At 46.7% G+C, this 24614-nt stretch overlaps 1 protein-coding gene across 5 annotated transcripts in view; it reads right to left on the bottom strand.

The window, feature by feature from the left end:
- Positions 1-24614, bottom strand: part of Sfswap (splicing factor SWAP) — a 73209-nt gene that overhangs the window by 29184 nt on the left and 19411 nt on the right. For all 5 annotated transcript variants that reach the window (XM_051161403.1, XM_051161402.1, XM_051161405.1 and 2 more), the window contains 3 exons: positions 2468-2708; positions 872-1000; positions 247-340 (listed from right to left, as the gene is read on the bottom strand). In XM_051161403.1, coding sequence (XP_051017360.1) covers positions 247-340; positions 872-1000; positions 2468-2708 — 464 coding nt within the window. The remainder of the gene's footprint in view (positions 1-246; positions 341-871; positions 1001-2467; positions 2709-24614) is intronic.

The following is a 24614-nucleotide window of genomic DNA, read 5'->3' on the forward strand; positions in this document are numbered from 1 at the left end:
GGACTACATAAGACCATGTCTCAACTCTGCTCCCCAGTATTGTCAAAAGTAGCCTCTGCTGCTTGAAGCCACTGTGTGTTTTGTTTGGAACACGCTGGACAAACGGTCACCAAGGCATAAGTGAGTGTGTGCTTCAACCGATCTAAGACACAGTTGGTTGGACACAGCGTAGACTGGAGAATAAATAGGAAGTCATTTCTGCACATGTCACCAGAGCTCCACGCCTTCCCCACCTTCAGCGCATACCTGTGTGCTAGCGCCTCCTTCCTTCTGCAGGAAGAACTGCTTCTTAAACTCATAGTAGGCGTTGTACTGGTGCCAGGGCTGAAGGAACTCAAATCTGTGGAGAGAAGGAGCTGGTGCTTCAACACGGCCCACACGCAGGCGTCAGTGTTTCCACATCGTCCTGGACAGCTCAGACACTAATCAAACAACGTCATAGACTGTGAATCGGGTGGAGAGCTAACCCCGCTCCAGGGTCATATCATAGGTGAAATGCAGTCCATGTTCTATGCACACTGCCAGGTGTAGGGGACGAGGACCCTTGATGTGTGAATTCCAGCTTTTCAAGCATCTACATTTTTATTGCACAATAAAAACAAGAACCTTCTCCAACTCAAAGTAATTTAACAAAATGAACAAATATATGTCTATTTAAAGATAATCCAGGGAAGATGAAAGCACAAAGGAATCATGACACAATGCTAAATGAAAATCTCAAATCTCATATACATGACATGTTTAAAGTTTTTTGAGTTTTTTGCAATATGGGTCTTGATCTCAGAAGTTCGTAAGTGCAAACCCTGCTCCTAAAGTTCATGAATGCCAGGCCAACACACCCCAGCCCAACCCTTAAGCCCCTTCACCTCACCTCTGATCGTTCTTGGCTCGAACACTGGTCTCAAATTTAAGGCCGTTTCTGGCGACGTATTCTGCCAGCTTGTCAATCACAGGCTGGATGTCAGGGGGCGGGGGTATGATGGCCACGGGAGCAAGCGCACTGTGGAGAAGAGCTGGTGAGCAACCCTGAACTCAGCATGGCTTGAGGCTGGATGGTCCTTTAGGGCTCAGCCATGTGAGAGCAAGACTCTTAGTCTAAAGACAAGAAGCCCCTTAACCTAATGAAGGCAGCTCCTGGACACTAACAGGATCCAGAGTACTACTGACAAAGTGACAGTGCAGGAGCCTATGTGTGCCACCTGTAAGCCCAATAATGGAGTACCGGTTACACAGTGAGACCCCATGTCAAAAAAAAAAAAAAAAAAAAAAAAAGAAAGAAAGAAAAAGAAAGAAAGAAAGAAAGAAAGAAAAAAAGACAAAACAAAACCTGACCAGTAGGGATTTTTTTTTAAAAGAATGAGGGCCAAAGTCCCATAGACAGGCTTAATTCTTTCTCTAATTAGCATTCACTTTAAGTATAAACTACTACTAGGAACAAGAGAAAATATATTAAAGACAGCTGGTGAGCATGGCTCACCATCCTCTGTGTTCACTTCTCAGCAATGTGGCTCCATACGTCATTCCTCCCATATGCTATGCTAGTGACCTACTTCTGAGTGGTGCCCCCAGACCACATTTGACTTTTCAGCATGATTAGAAAGAGGGACTTAGTCAAGCTTTTCAGCAGCCTCTAATAGACCTGAGATCCACACAGTGGACCCTCCTGAGCACTTCTGACCTTCTGCCACTGTTGATTTTACTCCTTGCCAACCGTGTAATGTGAGATCTCAAGGAGTGGCCAGCAGAGCCCTTCCTTCAGCAAACTGTATGAAACTGTTTGATCTCTGACAAGTTCAGTCCACCTCACACTGCCCAGCCAAGATGCCAACACACTGGACAAGAGCAACCAGAATTAAGGAGCAGATGCAGGATGCTGTCTGAGAGCCACATTCATAGCTGGCTAGATTTCACTGCCTAAGAACTATTTTTCATATTGAAGTGGGATCTTGCTCTGCCAATTGTATAGGTAAAGATGACCTTGACCTCCTGATCCTCCTGCTTCCACCCCTCCAGTGCACAGAACACCTAGCTCCTTGTCCCCATCCCCACCCCCAAACAAGGACTCACTGTGTATCTCTGGCTGGCTCACGATGTAGACCAGGATGGCCCTTATCTTAGAAACTGCCTGGCCCTGACTGGCCATGGCCTTGAACTTTTTTTTTTTTTTTTAAGAGACAGGGTTTCTCTGTGTAGCTTTGGCCGTCCTGAACTCACTTTGTCAACCAGGCTGGCCTTGAACTCACAACGATCTGCCTGCCTCTGCCTCCCGAGTGCTGGGATTAAAGGTGTGTGCCACCACGCCCGGCATGGCCTTGAACTTTTAATGCGTCTGTTTCAGCCTTCCAAAAGCTGTGAGTACAGGGCTGGGGTAATAATATAAGAAGGAAACCATGTCCCAGATAAGCCCCCAGATCAAGGACACTGGCGCATTGCAGCGACCATAATGCCAAGCCGGCGGCACACTTACCTTGTGGTGGTGGTGGTGGAGGTAACCCCACTGCTTGTTTCAGCTGTGGTTGGGGGTGGAGGAGGTGTGGTCCCAGGAGGTGGTGGTACAGTGGTTGTCACACCAGGTGAGCTGGACACAGTCACTCCAGCAGGAAGAGTGCTGTAGTAAGTGGCTACATCAATCCCAGGTGGGGGTGGTGCCAGGCAGTAGGTGCCATCTGGCAACATATAGTAGCTGTAGTACATGGCTGCCACAGTTGCTGTAAGAAACAGGTTTTGTGAGCTAGAGGCCAGTAGCAGGTGTCACAGCTTGAATCTTCAATGTCCCTCCCAGGCTCATGGTTCTCTGCTTCCTGTTCCACCACAGTATGAGGAGACACTGCCTCAGACTCCACATCCCATAATGGACTGAGACCCTCTGAAACACTTAAGGTTTCTGTCAGATATTTGATCACAGCAATGTGACAATCACTAATACAACAGGAGAGCAAATGGTTAGGCAAGAGACCCTGACCAAGGGCAGCATCATTTCTGCTCCTTCCAACCACACTGCTTCTTCTGTATCTTTGACACGAGTGGACAGTGGACAGGCACAAGAACACTCAATGTCAACAAGTGTAGATTTTCCCCTAAGTAAAGCTGCCTTCTTCCTTTGTTCGGGAAGTGAAAGCTCTCCCTAAACATAGAGTGAAAAGCCCCCTTTCTGCAGGAATAACTGATGATGCCCTTTTCCCATGGAGCTGGTCAGGTAGCCTGGGCTCACGCAGTGAGTAAACTCCCTAACTCCCTCGCACAGACCCTGACTACATTTTCTGGCATCTGGTTTTCACGCTTCTGTCCACACGCCCGGCATGGAGCCACTGCACTCAGCTCAGAAGCCTAATGCCTCTGCAGCTATGGCTGGCTTTCCTACAGCTAACAGTGAGCAGCAGCAATTCCCTGCTCACTTTCTGTACAAAGGACTGTGCCCATCTTCTTTTAAAAGTTTTTATAGAAGCCAGGCATAGGGGTGCACACCTTTAATCCCAGCACTCGGGAGGCAGAGGCAGGCGAATCGCTGTGAGTTCGAGGCCAGCCTGGTCAACAAAGTGAGTCCAGGACAGCCAAGGCTAACACAGATAAACCCTGTCTTGGGGAAAAAAAAGTTTTTACAGATTTACTTATTGTATTATTAGATGCATAAGTGTCTTGCTTGCATGTATGTGTGTGCCTAGAGGGTGTCAGATCCCCTGGTACTGAAGATACAGAAGTTGTGAGCTGACACGTGGGTGTTGGGAATCGAATCTAGGTCCTCTTCAAGAACAGCCAGTGCTCCTAACTACTGAGCCAACTCTTTAGACCTACTCATCTTTTTGAAAAATGTTCAAAACCAGCACTGAGCACAGAAGGCTCAATGAAGGAACAGGGTTTTCATTTCTAATCCTCTTGCAGATAAACAGCAGTGCTGGCTAGAGAGTCAATTCATTTCCTCTTCATTAGGGGATAGGAACGAAGGAATCTTACTGATGGGGACACAGGGCAAAGTGAAATGATGTGGATTCTGCAATACCTGACACTATTGGGGTAAACCCCACAGTGAGTATTAATGTCCCAGAGAGGAGAAGATGGTCTTCCTGGCTCTGACTGGCATGCATGCAAGCCCCACATGCTGTCGCAGCTGTGGTGTGACTCATTTTTAATCAGGGATGCCACACACATGAAGTCCCCAGTGCCATCCCAGCTCAGTGTTATGCAGCAGACTCTGGTGTATAGGCACAGCAATAACTAAGTGTTTAGTTGGGGTATGTGACTGCGGCTTTCCTGCTTCTGTTCACAGACACCTAATACATCCCTTCAGAGGGCAGGGCTGGCACGGAGGGGCTCATGGTAGAAGACAGATCTTCTCACTGGGACCTCTGTTTCTCAGCATGCAGTATTTGATCAAGAAGCATGATACTGTGGCAACAAGATGTCCAACCCAGGAACTTGGCGACCCAAGGCCTACAGACAGTACAGATAGTACTGGACAGAATATCCCTCACAGCTTAATCAGCAGTGAAACTACAAAACCAAACTGTTTGGTGAATAGATCTGGGGCACAGCAAAGTTAACCGAGGCTAGACCATTACCTGCCTCCCTCTGCCCTCTTACTCCATGTGACACTGCTCAAGACTTCAATTCATGGGATCACTTCTGTGACGCCAAAAGGACTCCCGAGGTGGTGGTGTACCAGTACAAAGCACCACACGTCCTGGTGCGACAAAGACCCAGAAGACTCACACTGTACTCACGCACACCCCTCTCCACACTGCTATTCTCGGAGTACCATGAGCAGCGTCAGGGATGGGAGGGGCGAGGAAGGAAGCTGGATCTGCTCTTTCCTGTCAGGGGCACCAGAGCAATGCACAGGCCCCAACAATGGCCTGAGAGCCAAGTTTCTCAATGGTCCTGAGTCTATTAGCTCATCCTGCACACTTGAACCCTCACGCTGTTGCTTCTGCCTCTCGTATGTGCAGTCTCGGCTTGTCCTGAGGCTCCCTTAGGTTTATCCCACTAATTCCTGTTTTTGGAAGTCCCTCCTTAGCTCAGGCAGAGGTGGGAGTACACACAGCTCTGGTAATTCCCTGCAATGCTAAGACTGTGGGCCTGCTATTGCCCCAAGGGCGGCACATCTCAAAAACAGCGACACGTTATTAGAAGCTCCTGATGCACTCAGAGAGTAGAGCTTAGCTGTGCTGTTCTCAAATAACCCAGTGCTGAAATATGCATAGTAACCACAGCCTAGGCCTGGCTCAGTCTCCTTGGCTACACACTTTGTAGCAGTGGAGTCTATAGCCCGAGCATCCTATAGCCTTGTCACCAGCTGACCCCTAGACACAGGTTCCCAAGCAGCTATTAATACCAATACCATACACCAAGAACAAAAGTCCATCTGTCCTCTACATACACACATATATGAAAATGCCTCACAAACATACTTAGAGGCGTTCTGATTTTATAATGTAAATTACAAACACATTATTTGACATTTTATAATCTTACTTTAAAGCTTTCTGGTAGAATCTTTTATAAAACTTAATTAAGTAGCTCAAGTATTGTGTTTGTAATACCTTTGCAAAAACCCTAGTTTACAATAAAAGGCACCTAAAGATTCAAGGTTTCATATTTTGCAAGATGAAAAAGGTGCCAGAAACCAGTCAAGTAACAATGTAAATGTACCTGCTACTGCTGGACTGTCTACTCAAACACAACTCACAACATTATATAGAAAATCACATACAGAATATAGCAAGCTAAATGAGATATTATTACAAGAAAAAGAGAGGGTGTCACAGAGATGGCTCAGTGGATAAGAACACATACTGCTCTTCCCCCCCCCCCCTCCCGAGACAGTGTTTTTCTGTGTAGCCTTGGCTGTCCTGGACTTACTTTGTAGACCAGGCTGTCCCCAAACTCACAGTGATCTGCCTGCCTCTGCCTCCCGAGTGCTGGGATTAAAGGCATGCGCCACCACACCCAGCTGCACATATTGCTCTTGCAGAAGATCCAAATGCATTTCCTAGCACCTACACTGGCCAGCTCATAACCACTTACAACTCCAGTTCCAGGGGATCCAACTCACTCTTCTGGCCTCCACAGGCACCAAACAAATATATGCAGAAAAACACTCATGCACATAAAAGAACAGCCCCAGACGACAACACCAAACGTGGCACCTACAACAGAAGATATGGGGTCATGCGAGGCAGGCGCCTGGCCCAGGGAGCTACCCGTGCTCTCTAATGCTAGGCTGCTGTCCCCAGGACATGGCTCAGGAGGCCTCTGCTCTCCTTTCCAAGAGTTCTGCTTATATTTTCATCTTAATATGGGCTCTTGCTCTGTTCCCAGGCTGGCCTCTAATCCTTGGGCTCAAGTGAGCACTCTTCCTCAGTTTACCAAGGCAACAGGACTATGGGGATACACCACGATGCCTGACCAGGACTGGGTTTTTAAGTGAGTGAAAATAGGATGTGACAATATACTAATGTATGTACTTCATGAGAACTACAGGCCCACAGCAAATGAGCCAAGAGAGGACTCCACCAGGTGCCCAGGCCATCTAGACAGCAACATGGAAAAGGAGCTGCTAACACGGAGGCACACTCAGAAGCATTTCTCCAGCTATGCACAAGCTTACATGTGCAACAACCCAAGGCAAGGCTAGTAGAGTCTGCCTAATGGTCTTTTACTCTTTCTTTCAATTTGCTGCACTGTGGAGGATGGCCTTGAACTCCTGATCTTCCCGTCTTTACCTCCACAGTGCTGAAATTAAAGGTGTGTGTCACCACTCAGTTTATACAGTGCTGGAGAGTGAAGCAAGAGCTTTATGCTTGCTAGGCGGCCACTCTACCAACAGTCACTCCACCAGCCCTGTCTAAGCCCCGTCCAGAGCCCTTCAGCTCTTGTTGACAGCATGAGCACAGGTGTGTGCCTAGGATCCTGAGACCTTCCCACAGGTCACCAGCTGAGAGCTGAGAAGCACAGAGACCCACCTTCCGGCTGTCTCTGGTGGTGCACTGTGAGGTCAGGTGCAGGGCCACACTGACTCTGCCCTGAGGCTATGTACCACTCAAGCCATGCCTTTCAACCTCCCTCCTACCTCTAGCTGCCTGACAGGCATTCCTCAGCCTTTTCTGAGGACAAAGTCTCTGCATTCTATTCCTTTGATGGTTGCAGAATTCCTGTCTCCAGCCCTAGGCTGCATCTGTCTAAGAACTGTTCACTCAGCACTTTTATGTGGAAAGTTCACACATGTTCTAAACCAACTGTGTCCAGAACCATTTTGGACTTTCATCTACACCCTTCTATCCTGCAGTACTGGTCTGGGGAATGCCATGCCTCCCATCGGATTTCCCAGACCTCTTGGTAAGTTTAACCTTTATGGGTGTATGTGAGTAGTAATAACAGCCATGCAGGGCTCAGCGCTGTTTGTGTGGCAGATGTTCCTACAGTACAGTGCGCATACAGATGGTTCCGACCAATCAGGGATTGACCAAAGACTTAGAGAAATCTGGCATGAGCTGGGGTGATTCTCACAGAGGCCCCAGAAGAAGAGGAAGAGGAAGCTCGTGGGAATGCCTCCCAGACAGAAGCTTCTTCCTACACTGCTGCCACCGCAAACAGCGCTGAGCCCTGCATGGCTGTTATTACTACTCATACATATACCTATAGAGGTCTAACTTACAAGTCAGTCACAGTAAGAGTGACAGCAGAAGTTAACCTAAGATGGAACTACTACTACAGTAATATACATAATGGAAGTTAAGTGAACAGGACCATTCTCCATACATCCCACTGTGCTGTGCACACCTTCTTAGGATGAAACAGTATATATGTGATAGGCTGGGCGTTAGGCGGCCTAGGTAGAGGCATGTAGCATCACCAGACAACTTTAAAAGGATCATCTGAACTGGAATACAATACAACAGATGATGGCAATTCTTAAGTGACTAGTGGGAGGGTAGCATGCACAGCTGATCAGTTGGGCAAAGAGACAATTCCAATCCTCAGTGGGAAGGACTTGGACAGTGTGAGATCTTATCATGCAACTCATAACAGCACACACAAATTAAAAGTTCTGAATTGCTTGTTTCTGGAATTTTCCATTGAATATCCTCAGACTGTGGATCCCACGGAAAGCAAACCTGCAGATGCAGGGCCTGCTGTCTCTTCCCTGTTTACCATCTGTTTGTTCTCTAGAATGCCAGGGCCAAATGGAAAGACTGTCCAGGCATTCCTGACATAGCACTGGCACGGACACATTGTTCAGTAAATGTACCAGTTGCACAAGAGAAAACAGGGAGTCTCAGCCTAGGCCAAGGGATGGGAAGTGGTAGCCCAGAGCACTCTAAAACTGGAGGGGAAAAAACATCTCTACCATAATTCTAGGTCCACCCCACTATCAGTGCAGAAAGGATAAATCTAGGCATTCTCAGATATTCAAGGACTGAAATAAGAAATATGCTTCCTGTGCAGTCTCTCCTGTAGCAAGTTACTGGAGGATGTGCCTCGGCTAACAAGAACCCCCAAAGAGACAAACACAGGAGTTAGTACAGCTAAGTGATGGAGAAGCCACAGGAAAGCCTAGGGTAGGCTGAGTCATAGCCCCAGACTAGAGTGGCAACTAGGCAACCACTGCCAATGGCCAACATACAGGTGCCCAGACTGATGGGCCAGCCCACTGTCCTTGGCTTCAGCAGCAGTCACCAGGGCTTGGAAAGATGGCACTATCAGAACCTAAGACGACTAATCTTGACTTCAGGGCCTGGAAGAATATTTCTAGCAAGGATTCCATGAGGGGAGAGGACCCTCTCTCCGAGTCGGTGGCACCTTCTTGCAGCAGATCAAACAAGGAGAGGTGGTCAAAAGGAAGAAGCACGACTGCCTGCTAGTGAGTGCGTCCTGGGACTGCCGCCATCACCCTACTCCTGCTTCTTCAGCCTTGCCACACGGGCAGGAGACCAAGTACTCTTCCAGGCTCTCAGCTGGGACCGCAAGGACACCCAGCAGCATGTGGGCTGTGCACCTGGTTACTTCTCGGCCTCTTCAGGGGGCAGACGGCTATTCAGAGACTTCCCAGACCTATCTGTGGTCTATCAAATCCTCTTTTGTAACATACACATTGTATTCTGTCAAGAGAACCATGCCTAGTACAGACTGTGGTGCCAGAAATAGGTCCAAAACAACAACAAAGATCCCTGTAGTAAGTCAGGCCAGGAGATCCAGCAAACCTGATGGTATCTGAGGTGTCAGTGGTAGACAGGGACACTGTTTGGAGCCTTTGGCATGTCTCTGGGATTTTGGAGCCATGCCTTATTGTTACCTATAGACCAATGATTTTCTTTGAGTCAGCTCTTGGCCTGCTACTAGGCCTTACTGGAGAGTGAGTATTTGACAATGGGATACTAAGTGACTTGAACTGTCATCCATCATAGGCTAGGCATTACCCACCAAGTTGCACATGCAAAGCAGCAAACTCCATCAACAGGAAGTGGTATTTATGTGATTGAGCCCAAGCAAGCCCTAGAGTTACATGAAGAAGTTACACAAATGCCTATAGTTCCTGCTCTTCCAACAATGCCTCCTGTGCCCAAGCACTGCCTCATGAGGTGTGTTCTGTGACTGGATGATGGAGGCGGGTAAAAGTAAGGCCCTGAGTAGGGGTGGTGGTACAGGCCTGTAATCCCAGCAATCGAGGAGGCAAAGGGAGGAGCACCTCTGTGAGTTTGAGGCCAGCCTAGTCTACAAAGTGAGTCCAGGACAGCCAGGGCTACACAGAGAAACCCTGTCTTGAAAAACCAACAGAGTCAGGCCCTGTTTATTATTAATAGTCCATCCACCAGAAGTAGATAGCTGGCTGTTGTATTATAGCACCTTTTTGGGATAACCCTGAAGGACACAGTGAAGGAAAATCCTTGTGGTAGGTACAACTTTGGGGAGGACACAGAGTTGTATGTCTTAATATTTTTTATTCACTCGTTTTTTTTACTGATTTATTTCTGTATATTCATGCATGCTACTGATGTGCATTGAGATCAGAGGACAGCCTGTAGAAGATAGTTTTCTCCTTCTACTATGTGGGTCTTGGGGACTGACCTGAGGTTATCAGGCTTGGTGGCAAGCACCTTTAACTTGATAAGCCACCTTGCTGGCCATATACATTTAATTTGACAGATGTGCAATTATATACTGACTTATAGGCCATACCCAGTGGTTTGGATGAACAGGGGACTTAGAAGGAGCATGACTGGAAAATTGGGAGAAAGCCATTTGGGGAAGAAAAATATAAACAGATCTCTTCAAATGAAGTGAAGATGCTTGTGACCTGTGTGAATGCTCTTCAAATGGTGACAGCAGTAGAGAGAAATGTCAACAAACAAGTAAGATGGCCTGTTCTATAGAGAGAAGTCTACACTCTGGCTATGAGCCCATGAGCAAAGTGGTCACAATGACAAAAACGGAGGCATGGGATCAACATCATGGACTCCCATTCACCAAGGCTGACCTAGCTACATCTGCTGCTGAGTGCCAAGGAACTCATTTCATACCCAAAGTGTGGCACTGGGCTCTTGGAAGTCACTAGTTTTGCCATCCGAATGCAGCTGACTTGACAAAATGGTGGAATGGCCTTTTAAAGATAATGCTACAGGGCCAAGTAGGTAGCAGTAGCTTGAAGGGCTGGGACAGAGTCCTCTAGACGACTGCATATGCTTGATTCAGTGTTCAGAATACAGCAGTCTCTCCTCTAGCCAGGATTCATGGATCCAAGAAGCAAGTGGTAGAAATGGGAATGGTGCCACACAACCTCTCCTCCTAGAGTCCCACTAGCAACCTTTTGCTTTCTGTTCCTGCAGTCTCATGCTCTGCCAGACTAGATGTCTTGGTTCTAAAGGAAGGAACGCCTCTGTTAGGAGGCGCTTTAAGAAGCATGACATGGATTCAATTAAACTGAAAGCTAGGACTTTCCCCGGCCACTCAGGCTCCTGATGTCCTTGAGTCAACAGACTAAGAAGGAGTTACAGTGTTATTAGAAATGACTGATCCAGACATCACGGAGAGCCTAGACTGCAGCAGATGAGTGAAGAGCAGAGTCTTTCTGGTTGTGACCATGCTCTGAGCAAGTGAAACTGTAACAACTCCAACCAGGACGGATGGTAAATGAGCCAGAGCCTTCAGGAGGCTGAGACGGGGAGGATGGACGTTCTAAACTTTCCTGTGTTATGAAGTGAGTTTCAGGCCGCTCCCACAGGTAAAGAGCCAGGGCTCTCTGAGTATATGAACTGGGCACTAGAAAAATACAAACAGTTATGGCCACGTAACCAAACATGGAAATGAGGAATGTAACTGCTACATGTGTTCCTGTGTAACATTGTTAAAATGCTCATGGATTCACATGTATGCATTAATAGCAGATGTTTGTATTTTCTTTCTTTTCCTACTCTATGACTGTAGAGCATTAAAAAAATGTCAGTACTTAAGTGTTGTCCATTTATGTATCTTATTTAAGCTTTAGGACATAGGCTGAAGGAGACATCTGCGCTGGGGGAGGAGCTGCTATGTTTTCAGTTGTACACAGTACACTTACATTATGTCAGGCTGAATTATGAGTTTGTTATTATCATCATTTGGAAGTTAAGAATGATATAAAAAGTGGCTGGGGTTCAAGTTGACAAAGAGTGGACTTGTGATGCTTAATCTTGTCAACTCGATGGCAATTAACTTGACAGAATCAAGTAAGCAACATGCCTCTGGGAGGCTCTGGGAGTGCATTTTCAGGAGGGATTACCTGAGAGGTGACCCATCCACAAAGTGGGCAGCACCTTCTAATGGGTAGACTAGATGTATAAAGATGTTTGAGGCAACAGTATTGTATGCCTGTCTGCTTTCATTTCTTTCTCTCTTAAAAATACTTATTTTTATATGGCTGGGTGTTTTGCCTACATGTATGTCTGTGTACCAATGTGTGCCTGTTGCCCTCAAAAGCCAGAAGATGTTAGATCTCTTTAGACTCAAGTCACGAGAGGCTCAAAATTGAACATGGGTCCTCTGGAAAATAAGCTAGTGCTCTTAACTGCTGAGCTACCTCTCTAGCCACCTCATTTCTTGCTGGTAAGTCCATCTAACTGTACTGTTGCTGCGACTGTTACCTCAGCATTTTGCTGATATCAGACTCCAGCTATGTTGGCCTTCCAATATATACTGAAGACTAACAGCTTTCTGGAATCTTCCATGTCTTCAGCACCACACTGATTGCTGAAGCATCCAGCCACATGCGTTCAGCAGTTACCAAGTTCTCATTTTCTATAGCATATAGAGAGCTACTGCTGGACCACCCAGCCACTACTGTGCAAGGCATTCTCACGAGTCCCTTTTAGAATACACATTTACCTACACACCTTCTACCAGCTCTGTCCCTCTAGAGATATGAGACAACCAAAAGGGAAACCACCAGCTTGGAGTGTTAAACTCTGGGCATGAGGAAGCCTGAGGCGAACATGCAAGTGAAGTCAGATTACTGCTTGCCACAGGGAACGATCCTAGAGCGCCTAACATCAGGAAGTGGAGGAACAGAGGTGTAGCCACAGCAAGGGTGGGTAGAGCCTCACCCAGCACCGGAGACCAACGCTACTAGTCATCCTGGAACTCAGACTGGCCCTGGGAGGTGGAGCTCAAACACTTTACATAACATGTGTGCATCTGACTTTCAAAGTATGGATATGTCCTACTCTAATTAAAACAAAAACTTAGCATATACTAATTATAATCAAAGAAACGAGGAACAGCTTGCCCTATTCATCATTCTTGAGCTTATAGCAAAGAGGAAGCACTTACTGATACTTTGCACCCCAAAACCGGAGATTAAACGACGAGTCTTGTGTGTGCCAGACAAGCACCCTGCCACTGAGCCACATCTCCAGCCCTCTTTTTTATTTGTTTGTTTTTGTGTGTGGTATGTGTGATGTGTGTGGTGCATGCATGTGAGAATGTGGTTATCAGAGGCCAGCGCAGGACACGGTACAGGTGTCATCCGCAGGTGTTTCTGCCTTATTGCTTTGAGACTGGGTCTCGGACTAGATCAGAAGTTCACCATTTTGGCTAGGCTGGGATCTGCCTGTCTCTAACCCCATGCTGGTTACCAGCATGTGCAGGCACACCTGGCTTTTATGGGTACACTGGGGATTTAGACTCAGGTCTTCATGATTCCAGACCAAGTGCTCTTACCCACTGAGCCGTCCATCTCCCATTTCTTCCTTTATTACTGTGAATTAAGTTCTCAGTAAGTTGCCCAGGCTGGCCTGGAACTCACTCTGTAGCCCAGGTGGGCCTTGATCTTATGTTCTCATTCCTCAGCCTCCTAAATGGCTGGCATTAAGGCCTGAATGAGTCACCGGGTATGGTTCCATTTTCCCTCTCAGTTACTTCCTGCTAGCCCCTCCCCCTTGTAAAGTAAGGATCTGAGCTGAGCACTGTGGACACAGCCATACATGCAATGGATGGGGTGAGTCATCTGAACAACAGGACAGTTTTCATATGGAGCCATGGCATCGGGACCCTTGAAGAATGAGGCTGTTGCTCCTATCAAGATGTGAAGAACTAAAGACACCAGCTATTAAACGTGTGGGGCACATGGCTGCTGACACAGCAGTGTGGATGAGGAATAGGCCGGCAAACAGCTTTACTTGGGAATTTCTACCAGGACAAATCAATCCACTCTGAAAGCAGACACAATGAAGGCGATCCTTTGAGTCAGCACCTGATGGCCTCTTAATGACTGCTTACAGACAGAGCCGCAGAGTGTGCTGGGAAGATTTTCTGCTGTTGTCTGAGAAAGCTGGTGTGCTAATCTATGGCTGATGTTAAGACCTCAGTAGCATCTAATTCATACTCCCTAACCCACAATTCTCTGGAGTATCCTAGTCAGATTTTAGTTAGCGAGCACCACTGGCAATCTTGGTTTAATTGCTAATACTGGCCCCTCTTGGCATTACACATTGACCTATCTACTTTGCCCTTAGCCATTGGTTTTTACTGATTTCTGTTATACCTCTCCTCTGTCACGCCAAAGAAACTGATGCATTTCTGCATGAAGCTAACAATGTAACATTTTATGTAAGTGCCACACAACAACAACAACAACAATACCAAGTGTTTTCCAAGAAACAAAACTAGCTGCTGCTGCTTCTTCTTTCTTTTCTTTTTCTTTTTTTTCTTTTTTTTTTTTTGTGTGTGTGTGTGTTGTTGTTGTTATTTTTTGTTTTTGAGACAGGGTTTTTCTGTATAACTTTAGCTGTCTTGGACTCGCTTTGCAGACCAGGCTAGCCTTGAACTCACAGCGATCCACATACCTCTGCCTCCTAAGTGCTGGGATTAAAAGCATGCACCACCACGCCTGGCTCAAAACTAGCTTCTTAACAAAACAGATTGCTACTAATGAAAGTGTATAGAGCTCCAAATACAAACAGGGGAAATGAGAATGTGATCACACGCTGCTTAGGTCAAGGAGGGTTCTATGAGACTATTACCAGTGACGTCACGGACACCTTACTGTGTGCAAGCACACTCCAAGGCAAAATCATGATGTAACATTTCCTAACAACGCAGTCTTCAGAACATATCCCTGTGGGTAAGTGACACATGGATACTTAGTTAAGCTACTTCACTATTTGGGACTGAGAGATTGGGAGTGGGCAGAATTCTGTAGAAAGATTCTGGGGGGTTGGAAAGATGGCTCAGTGGATAAAGGTATCTGCTGCCAAGCCAAATGACCTGCGTTTGACCCCCCAAGATCCACATGGTAGAAGGAGAGACCTGAGTCCTGCACGTTATCCTTGGATTTCCATTTCCAAACCATGGCACATTGATACCCACATACATAGATACATAAGATTACAAAGTAATAATAATAATAATAAAAAAAGACACAGATTCTGTTTCTGTGTGCCTACAGGCAAAACTGACGACATCATGCAGATCCTTATACACTGTGAGAAAACGAAAGCAAATGGCCATTTTCACCTTCTATACAAGGGTCTTTCTGCAGCAGAGGCTGGCTGGGACCTTGCAATCCACTGTCTGTGTCTCCTGACTGCTGGGATTACAGATGAGCGTGCTAATAATATGCTCAGCTCCAAACATCCACTTCATGGACCGGAAACTATCATCAAAGCTCCTGGCACAAGACTGTTATTTCCAGCAGCCCCGGTGTACTAGTGAGGAGAATAATACTCTTCATCTAACTGGGTTTGGGGTTGGTATCCCTGTCATGAATCACTTTCAAACCACACCCTGCACCACACATCTATGCAGAAATGGGCTGATGGGAGTTCACTGTGGTTCGGCTGACAACTCTGGACACTTTCTACAGAAACACGTGTCTGTCTCCTCAATATCACAGGTTTTCTTCAGAAAGCCAACTTTTTCTAAAAATCGTGTTGAAATGCTTTTTTACATTTGGTATCTGAAAATTTCTAAGTCTTTCTGAAAGCAGGGAAAGTGAGATCCCACAACAATGATGACTTGGGCGAGGCTGGCCTTGAGCTTGTGGCAATCCTCCTATCTCTGCCTCCTAAGTATGGAGATTACAGGCACAGGCCCAAACCACAACACCCACCTTTTGGTTTCACACTCTTTTCCATCCTTTTGATGTGCTGACTCCCACGCAGCCTGCCTGATACCTTGTGGATTTACTCCTTTCCATTCTACAACTAGTCCATCTACACCATTGTGACCAAAATCCCAGACATAAAGTACGTAAGGGAGGAATGATGTTATCTTGGCTCATGTTTTCAGAATTTTTTGGTCACACTATGGTAAGTCAGAAGCAAAGAAAAGGAGTATGGAAAGAAGCCGGGGCAAACCCTGTGTCCTTCAGAGGCTGCTCCATTGCCTATTTTTCATTCCCTTTCAATAATGCTGTCATATTACGAGACATCAAGGGACCATCTAACTCCTTATTAGATCAGAGTCCTTGTGATCCATTCAACTGTGGAAACACACCACAGTTATGTTCAGTGCGCACTTCTTCATTCCCTGTAGTTTCTCAGAAAACACACTTCCAGGCAGCTGGCAGTGGGCTTCGTTCATGTCCTGCACCTCTGAGCACGATCAAGCTGGCAGTCTCAGGGCATATGAGTCCCAGCAACACGGTTACTCCCACTCCTTTTTATCCAGCCATGAAGCCACTTTAACAAGGAGATCATCACAAAGCACAACTTAGGCAAACCTGTAGGTGACTGCTGGGAAGGCTTGCTCTGAAGCATCACAGCCTAGCCTGCTGCCAGAAGCTGTCATTTCTTATGAATGTGTTTTGCCAGGACCAGTGTCAGGATGATTATTACCACAGTAATCTCAGAGTCAGTGAGCAACTCCACATTGCCTTTTCCCTGACAATGGACGTCTGCTGCTATCTGCACACTGCAGCAGGTACTGTGAGGTTAGCAGATCTCCTTTGCCTCCACAAGGCCTTGCTTCCTTCACACTAAAGATGCACACTCAGGGGAGACTGAAGTGGCTTGAGCATAAATGCTGGCACCAACAAGAGTTACTGTTGCTGCTGAGTCATTCCTTTACAGGACAGGAATGTTCACATACAGAGTAGATGCTGAAAACCTTCAAGGTCTCCAGAGGTGGACCACCGGAAAACAGAGCTGAGAACCCAAGTTTCTCTCTTCTGTGCAGTTGGCTCAGTTCTCTAGATTCCCTGTTTCATCCTCTGAACTCAAATACCTGACTGCCAGGAATTCCGTAAAGATCCCTCCTAGTCTAAAACAGTCAGCACTTTCTATAGCAGAGGGTAAAAACAAAGTCAAGCAACCCCGAAACTCCTTAAAACACACTGCCCAGTTTTTAAACAGAAAAATATCACTGTCCTCATCCCTGCAAGTATGTAACAGTTAATAACTGGCTCACCACACTGTCTCTAGGACATCCCATCACAGCAGACAAGTGCAAGGTCTGCTCACAGGGCACATGCACTAAGACATATTTGAGAAAATGAATAGCATGCCACACTACTTTACCTGTCTTGTCGATGCTTCCAGACGACACAGTGTCTTAAGCAGTGTCTCCATGGCTGGGGAGACGGCTGTTATGAAGTGCTTATGCTATAAGCAGGAGGACCTGTATTCAAGCCCCAGAACCTATAGAATGCATAATGCACCTCCCAGAGTTAGGGAGGTGGTGACAGGAGGATGGATCCCTGGTGAGGCTGTCTAGCTTAACTGGTGAGCTCCAGGCTAATTAGCAACTCCGTCTCAAAGAAGGTGAATGTGTAGGCCTTTCTAAAATCCTCTGGTCTTCATATAAATGCTTGTGCGTGTGCATGTGCCCGCACATACACACAATTAAATTTGAGGCCAGCCTAGTCTATAAAGTGAGTCCAGGGCAGCCAAAGCTACTCAGAGAAACCCTGCCTTGAAAAACCAGAAGAAAAAAAGGGGGGGAAAAAAAAGTGTCTTCAAGAAAATACTTGTTTTGACATTACCAGCCTGAAAATGGGAAACTAGAATGACTTCTTCAGTGATGCACGAAGGTCACATCTGGGAAGGGCCACCAGATGCATCCTTAGCACCAAACATGTTTAAAGGTTCTTTCTTTTCTTGGGTTAGATTTTCCTCTACAAAAGCCTCTCTGAACTAAGATGTGTGCGCATACACATGTATGTGGAAACCAGAAGTCAAAGCCAGGAATCTCCCTCCAACTGTCTCCACCTAATCGTTGGAGATAGGGCTTCTAAGGGCAGCACTACTGATTCACTTCCTGAGCACGAGAGCCTGTGTGTGCTCCAGGCTGTGGCCAGCTGCTTTACACTCCTACCGCTGTGCCTTCCTTGCTATGCAGGACTGTAGCCTGGAACGGTGAGATGAACAAATCTGTATCCCAAGTTGCTCTCTGTCAGGGTACTCTATCACAGCAACAGAAAACAAGCTAGACAGAAGATGAGTGAGAAGAGAAGATCAGGACACTGTCAATCAAGCAGGGCTCAGTGTGGGCTTGTCATCTGTTTTTTCACAGGCCCCAAGTGCAAAATTGTATTCAAGTATTTAAACAACTAAGGCGGCGGCAAGCAAAATGGTTACTTTACAACATAGAAAATACATAGTTCTCAATCCTGGTGGCTACACAGAGCTTCTGTATTGTTTCCCCTGACAATGTTTCATGTAGAACTTGTGATCCTCCTGCCTCTACTCTCAGCTTATATAAAAATATTATTGCTGCCCAAGTATCTTGTCTGTGGCTACCGTCATATGACAATCACAGAGGTGAGCAGCTTGGAACACACCCAGGACCGTGGAAGCTGGACATGTTTACTCCTGACCTCTAAGAAGTTCTGGCCTCAGCCCCGCTGTAAGCTTAGAAAGAGGACTCAAATACAGAACCAGTGCAGCCTGAACAGGATGGACCACAGAAGACAGAATAGTCACCTGGTGCCAGGAGAGGCAGAGCCACAGGCAGGGAAAGGATCCTTACAGGAAAAGGAGGACCAGACCAACAGTATATGGTACTGAAAGGGTCCAACAAACAGGAATGTGAGTCTCCTACTGACGGCACTCATGGAAATGCAGACTGACTAAGCAACTGACACTGAAGTCAGAGGCATTCCCCAGGTGCCCGGGTACAAGCAGCACACAGTCAGTGAGGGGGGGAGATGAAAAGAGGCCGAGTCACTATCTAGGCTGTAGGTGTGTGTGGCTCAGTAGATGCTGTGTTACTACATATGTTAAAAGGTAGCAAACATAAAGAATTTAAGAGATGTACAGCACCAGACCCAGCAGACGAAAACCAACTGGTAACACCTGCACCTGTCAGCCCAGGGTTCTCTGTGGTATCGAGGGTTATGCTGGCCTCTGGTTTACAAAACTTTGAGGGACAGAAACTGTTATCCGAAAACCTTACATGCAGACCAGATGAGGTCTTCTTTTATTTTTCACTTACACAAGAATCTGTGAACTTCAGGGGAGCCTTTGTAAGACTAGCTTATGAGACTAAAAAACGTCCAAGACATGAATGAAATATGGAACTCAACTGGAGATCTTGTGGAGGGGAAAGCCCACCTAGTCAGCCACAGAACTAAGGCTAAGCAAGCAGGAAGTAGTTGCAGACGGAACACCCACACTACTCATAAAAGCTCACAACATGAAGCTAGTACTCCTAACAAAAACAGGGAGTCAGAGAAGAGTAAAGGGAAAGTGAACAGGGTCTCATTACAAGCTAGGCCAGCGCGTCACCACTGAGCTAAAACCCTGGGAAGAAAGTGACTTCACAGGAACTCATGCCCTCTAAGACAGACATGTCTTAGACTTCCCACTGTCCTGGATGGTCTTGGGGCTGACCCTGGAGTGACATCCCCCAACCTCCAGATCTCTACTGTGAACTAGACAGCTCTTTCAGGGCTGGCTTATGGAGTGGTAAGCAGCTGCACCTACAGCTTAGCACTGTGTTCACATCACAGGGTCTGCTGCTGAGCTCAAATCAAATCCTTCCACCATAACCCACGTTGCTTCGGTTTTGTTGTACAGCCTTGGCTCGTCCATTTCCTCTGTGGCAAAGTAGTTATGTGGGCTTAAGCCTCCTTGAGGATGCTCACAAACGCCAAGAACTGCAGTGCCCTTCTTGCTTCTTCCTACCTCCCCTTACTAACAATTACACTATCTACAAAAGAAAGTGCCCCAGTCAGCAGCAACCCAACTGCTCAACACTGGACCAGTGAGATGGCTAAGTGGGTAGAGAGGCTCGCTGCCAAGCCTGACAACTGAATTTGATTCCTGGGACCTGCACGGTAGAGGTCAGAATGGACTGCTGCAGGTTATCTTCTGAACTCCTACATGTCCTATGTTGCACATGTGAACACACACATCAACTTTAAAAATATAGTAACATTGTAAACTAGGATAGTGGCAGGGAAACGGCCAAGAGGAAGAACAGCTTCTGCACAGGTCTCACAACTCAGTTTGATGCTAAGAGCCCATGTCAAGGTGGAAGGGAAGAGCTGACTCCACAAAACTGTCCTCTGACTGTCACAAGAACACTGTGGCACATGTGTATTCATGCTCACAGCAATCACTGTCCACGTGCAGAAAACTTAATCATAAGGAATGCTTTAACTTTAGTTGTTTATAGAACATTACAGAAAGCATTGTTGGCTTTGACAGTGGACAATATTTCAGCACTCCACCTCTGCTTCCTTCTCCCAGGTCTCAGTGACACTGTGCACCTTTAGACACCTACAGACGCCGATTCCCCAACCCTGATGCTGGTTTTCGTCTACAACATCTCTACCTCCCCAGAAGCCACACACTATGCCCAGCTCTGTCCCCACAGTGCAGGCAGCTCTCTCTACTCAAGCTCCAGTGCTCAGGAGCAAAACACCCATGCAGCTCCAGCTATGCTGTGGTAAAGCCCCCTCAGGCTTTGGATGCTAAAGTCCTGCTTCAAATGGGTGTCCGTGGAGACTAGTGGGGATATGCTTTGAATGTGCATTTTAGATTCTTATACTCAATGCCATTCATATTGCCTGCTCACACCCATGATCCCACTGATAAAAACACGGTCTGTCAGTTTCTCTTTGCCTCAGTGACATCTGATTTTTCATTCAGGCCCTTTTGTTAAGATGCCCATAACTGTATGTATGCAACTTTGCCCTGATGTACTGTGGAGCCTCCCTAGGTGAGCCCTGAAGCAAAGGCTGGGCAGCAGCTGAGCTGAACCTTTGAAATGAAGCATGCTCTTTTTTAGCTCACTTACTTGTACTGGATTCTGAAGAGACTCTCACTTATTTCCTATCTAACTGTTTCCCCAATAGTTTCATTAAAAACAAAAACAAAACCATTCACGGTGTAATTGAGTGTTGACTACTGGCTTCAAGTAACCGGCTTTTCCTCCTGCCCATGTGTCTTTCCTTATGAGAGCCTCCCTGGTTTGGTCCTCAACTCATAAGTCAGCTGTTGGACATCTACACGGTTCTAGCTGGCTCTGTTCTGCGGACACTGCTCTTGACTCCTGGCTGTGCCTGCCTTCAGGCTCTTCTCTGCGCTTTCCCCTGCAGAGCCAGCCAGTGCCGGCCTCTCTGTGCTAAGGCTGTAGGAGCTCCTTGGGAAACAGTGGTTCCACCTGACCCAGGCCATGACACACCAGGCAGAGTGGGCTCCTCTTTGGAAGGTTGAAATTTTGCTTTTTATCAAATTTTCTCTTAAACAATTTCTTTTCAGTTAAACTTACTATAATTATGTATTTGGCTAAATTTTATGCCAACACACAATCTGAATAAGAAGAGAATTGCTGTTTCTGTGACTATAAAGTGAATGCTTCGGAAAAATTGGATAAAAAGCCAAATGCTTTAAAAAGCAACTGTGCAATTATGGGAGGAAAGAAACTGTTGAAGCCTCAAAATAACAAAATAAAAGCCTACACTACAGTGCCACAGCACTTGGCACCTGCTTCCCAGGCCGAGAACCCTGACAGGGATGGAGGTGGGGTGAGGAAGGGGCCATGCTTTGCTGTGGCCCAGAGCTGAAAGGGTAGAGAAGAGCACACATCAACTCTTCAAAACAAAAGACTGTGGGGCCAGAGAGACAGTGACGCGGTGCTCTCGCTTACTCTGCAAGCCTGACAACCAGAGTCGGATCCCAGAATTCGAGGATAGAACCAACTCCATGCAGCTGTTCTCTCACTGCCACAGGTGTGCTGTGTCATATGCATGTGGTGCACTCGGGGATGGTCAGCCTGGTGACAGTGAGACCTGCTTCTGAGGGCTGGTTTCAGATCCACAACTACCATCGTCAGACCTGTTTTCACTACATAGTTTAAGACCTCAATTATTTCATGGGCTTCCAACAGCAAAATCACAGTTCATTACCTGTTAGGACATGTGCCCCTGTATTAGACTTCTTTTCAAACTTCTCACATTCTGCCTTACTGTTGTTTAGATAACCAGGGGAAATTTTTACTAGGAAAAAAGAAGAAAGCAAGCAAGCAAGCACTCACCTCCACAAACCACCCTAGGCCTCACTTGACCACTGCAATATGAAATCTTAAAATACTATGGAAATAGCTATCTTCAATGTCTCACTCAGATTATAAAAAATTAACATTCTGTATATTCAAATGGGAAAACCAAGGCCTGCAGAATTAACGCAACTCGTGCAGACAGGGTCTCACTGTGCAGCAGCCCTGGCTGGCCTGGAACTATGTAGACCAGGCAGGCCTTGAACTCAAAAAGACCCACCTGCCTCTGTCTCCCAGGTGCTGGGATTAAAGGTGTATGCCATTAGGCTTATGGTTTAAGATTTGCTTTTATTTATGTGTATATATGCATGTGTTTCTATGTGTGTTTGTGACTGTAAAGGTCAGAAGAGGGTGCCAGATCCCTTGCATTGGAGTTATAAGCTACTGTAAGCCTCCTGTCATGGGTGCTGGAAATTACATTCAGGTCCTCTGCAAGAGCAATATGCACTCTTATCTGCAGACCCATCTCTCCATCCCTCTTCTTAATCTTTTAAAAGTTACTCACTAATAACCATTTCTGAGAGCCTTATGCATCCCTAGAGTAAAGCAAGAGGGCACGGGAAGTCAGACATGACCTTTATCCACAGGGGATCCACATGCACAGACACATGGCTGTTTAACATACCAGTACAGCAAACACAAAGTGTGCCAGCTTGGTAAGCAGGGCACATATGGACAGGCATCACACACACACACACACACCTTCCCCGAACACAGCAGTCTTGCACCTCTTTCATATTAATTAACATTCCTCTGTGTTGGCCTCTCCATCAGCCAGACAAATTGACTCTTCTCTTCACAAGCACCAAGGGTGTAATCTTACCAAGCCATGGGGCAAAACAGTAATTCATTACCGAGCTATCACTTATTCTTTGGACCAAGGGCAATGCAAACTGGGCATACTCGCTCTGCACTGAGTCCTGACATCACTGCCAAAGCCCCAGAGGCCCAGGCACTCCCTGCTCCTGTTCTGTCGGCCAAGTGGTAAGGCTTGGTGGACACTTGCTGAGGACAGAAGTTAACGAATGATGGTGACCAGTCACACAAATGCACAAGCCTCCCTCCAAGTGTCATTCCACCCGTCTCTGCAACTCTGTGAAAGGAACTCCAAACAATCCGCTGGATGTGACCTTGATACAAAACAGGATAAGTCATAAGCAATGTCTGTAGACACTATTCTGAAGATTCCAATCAATTAGAACTTTTGAAGGTTTAAGAGTAAAATGCACTTGAGAGACGTAGAACATAAGGGCTGCTAAGGGACTCAGGGGGTAACATGCTTGCTGTAAAGAGCGATAACCTTAGTTCTGTCCCCAGAACCCTCCCCCCCTTCCCCCCCCCCCCCTCACACACACACACACACACACACAAACTATGTTGAATAAGAAAAGTATAGCAGGGGAAAAGGCTGAGACATTCTGCCCAGGGCCCCAGCAATCTTCACTGTTAGCACTTAAGCAATCTATCTAATCAGTGCATGTGGCTGAATTTACCACAAAGGAACTTAAACCTGCAACAGCTGTGATTGCTTTCCCTCTCCTCGCTGCACTTAAGTGCTATACTAATGGTTGGCAACAAACCAAGTGCCACCTAACTGAGCAGAGCCAGGGCTGCTGCAAATGACCAGCAATGGGCCGGAGAAACTCCAAAATTTTTGGACATTTCGCAGCAGGAGGTGACAAAGCCTTTGCCAGAGATCTGGACTCAAGCAACTTCACAGGGCCGTTAAGACAGGAGCAACACGCTGAAGCTGACAGATAGCCACAGAGAAACAGAGCAATGGGAAGCAAGAGTTCCAGGCAGGTACCTGACAGAGCTGGAGCCGTGAAGAGACCAAGGCTGTTCCTCTCTGCAGCAGCCCCACAGCCAAGGATGCTGGGAGTTTTTTGAGGGTTTATGAGCAGTTTCATCAAGACTTAGATCCTAAGCTCCAGCCACTAGCCTGGCTCTGCTCTAAAACCCCACGGGCTCCACCTGTGGTACCGCAGGATTTTCTGGCTCCTGGGCAGAGGGCCGTGGCCCTTACAACTGATCTAGGAGCACATCTGAAACTTGCCCAGCCCAGACAGAGTTCCTACAAACTCCAGATATCTAACCCTCCCATCCTTCCTTATATCTAGGACATTTCATCAAGGCCTCGTTGTCCTTTTTGGTCAAGGGCAGTGGCATAGGACTAGCCCTCAAGTGGAACAAAGTAAGCCTGGAATTCCTCAGAGCCATCAGAAGGACTGTGGGGTCTGGTCCTGAGTCTATGTGGACCTTGGCTTTCCTACATGCTGAAGTTTGCCTTGGGTCTTTTCCCACTAGACTGGGGATGATGAGTCACAAAGTGGGTACAATGAGTCAGCTTGCCTGGCTCACAGGGTCTGGGCACAATGTACCACAGCTAACTTCTGTGTGTGACTGTTCACCCACCCCCTGATTTCTACTGCCCTCCTTTATGGCTATAAAAGGATACAGAAACAATGCACTTGATTTAAGCAAATCTCAGACAGTCTTGGGAATGCCAAGATGGATGGCTCCGTGAGTAAAGTGCTTGCTATACAAACACAAAAATCTAACTTCGGATTCCTAGTACTCATGCTAAAACCTGGCTGCTAGTCAGGCGTGGTGGTGCACACCTTTAATCGCAGTACTTGGGAGGT

Source organism: Acomys russatus, chromosome 19, assembly GCF_903995435.1.
Source record: "Acomys russatus chromosome 19, mAcoRus1.1, whole genome shotgun sequence".
Taxonomy (NCBI): domain Eukaryota; kingdom Metazoa; phylum Chordata; class Mammalia; order Rodentia; family Muridae; genus Acomys; species Acomys russatus.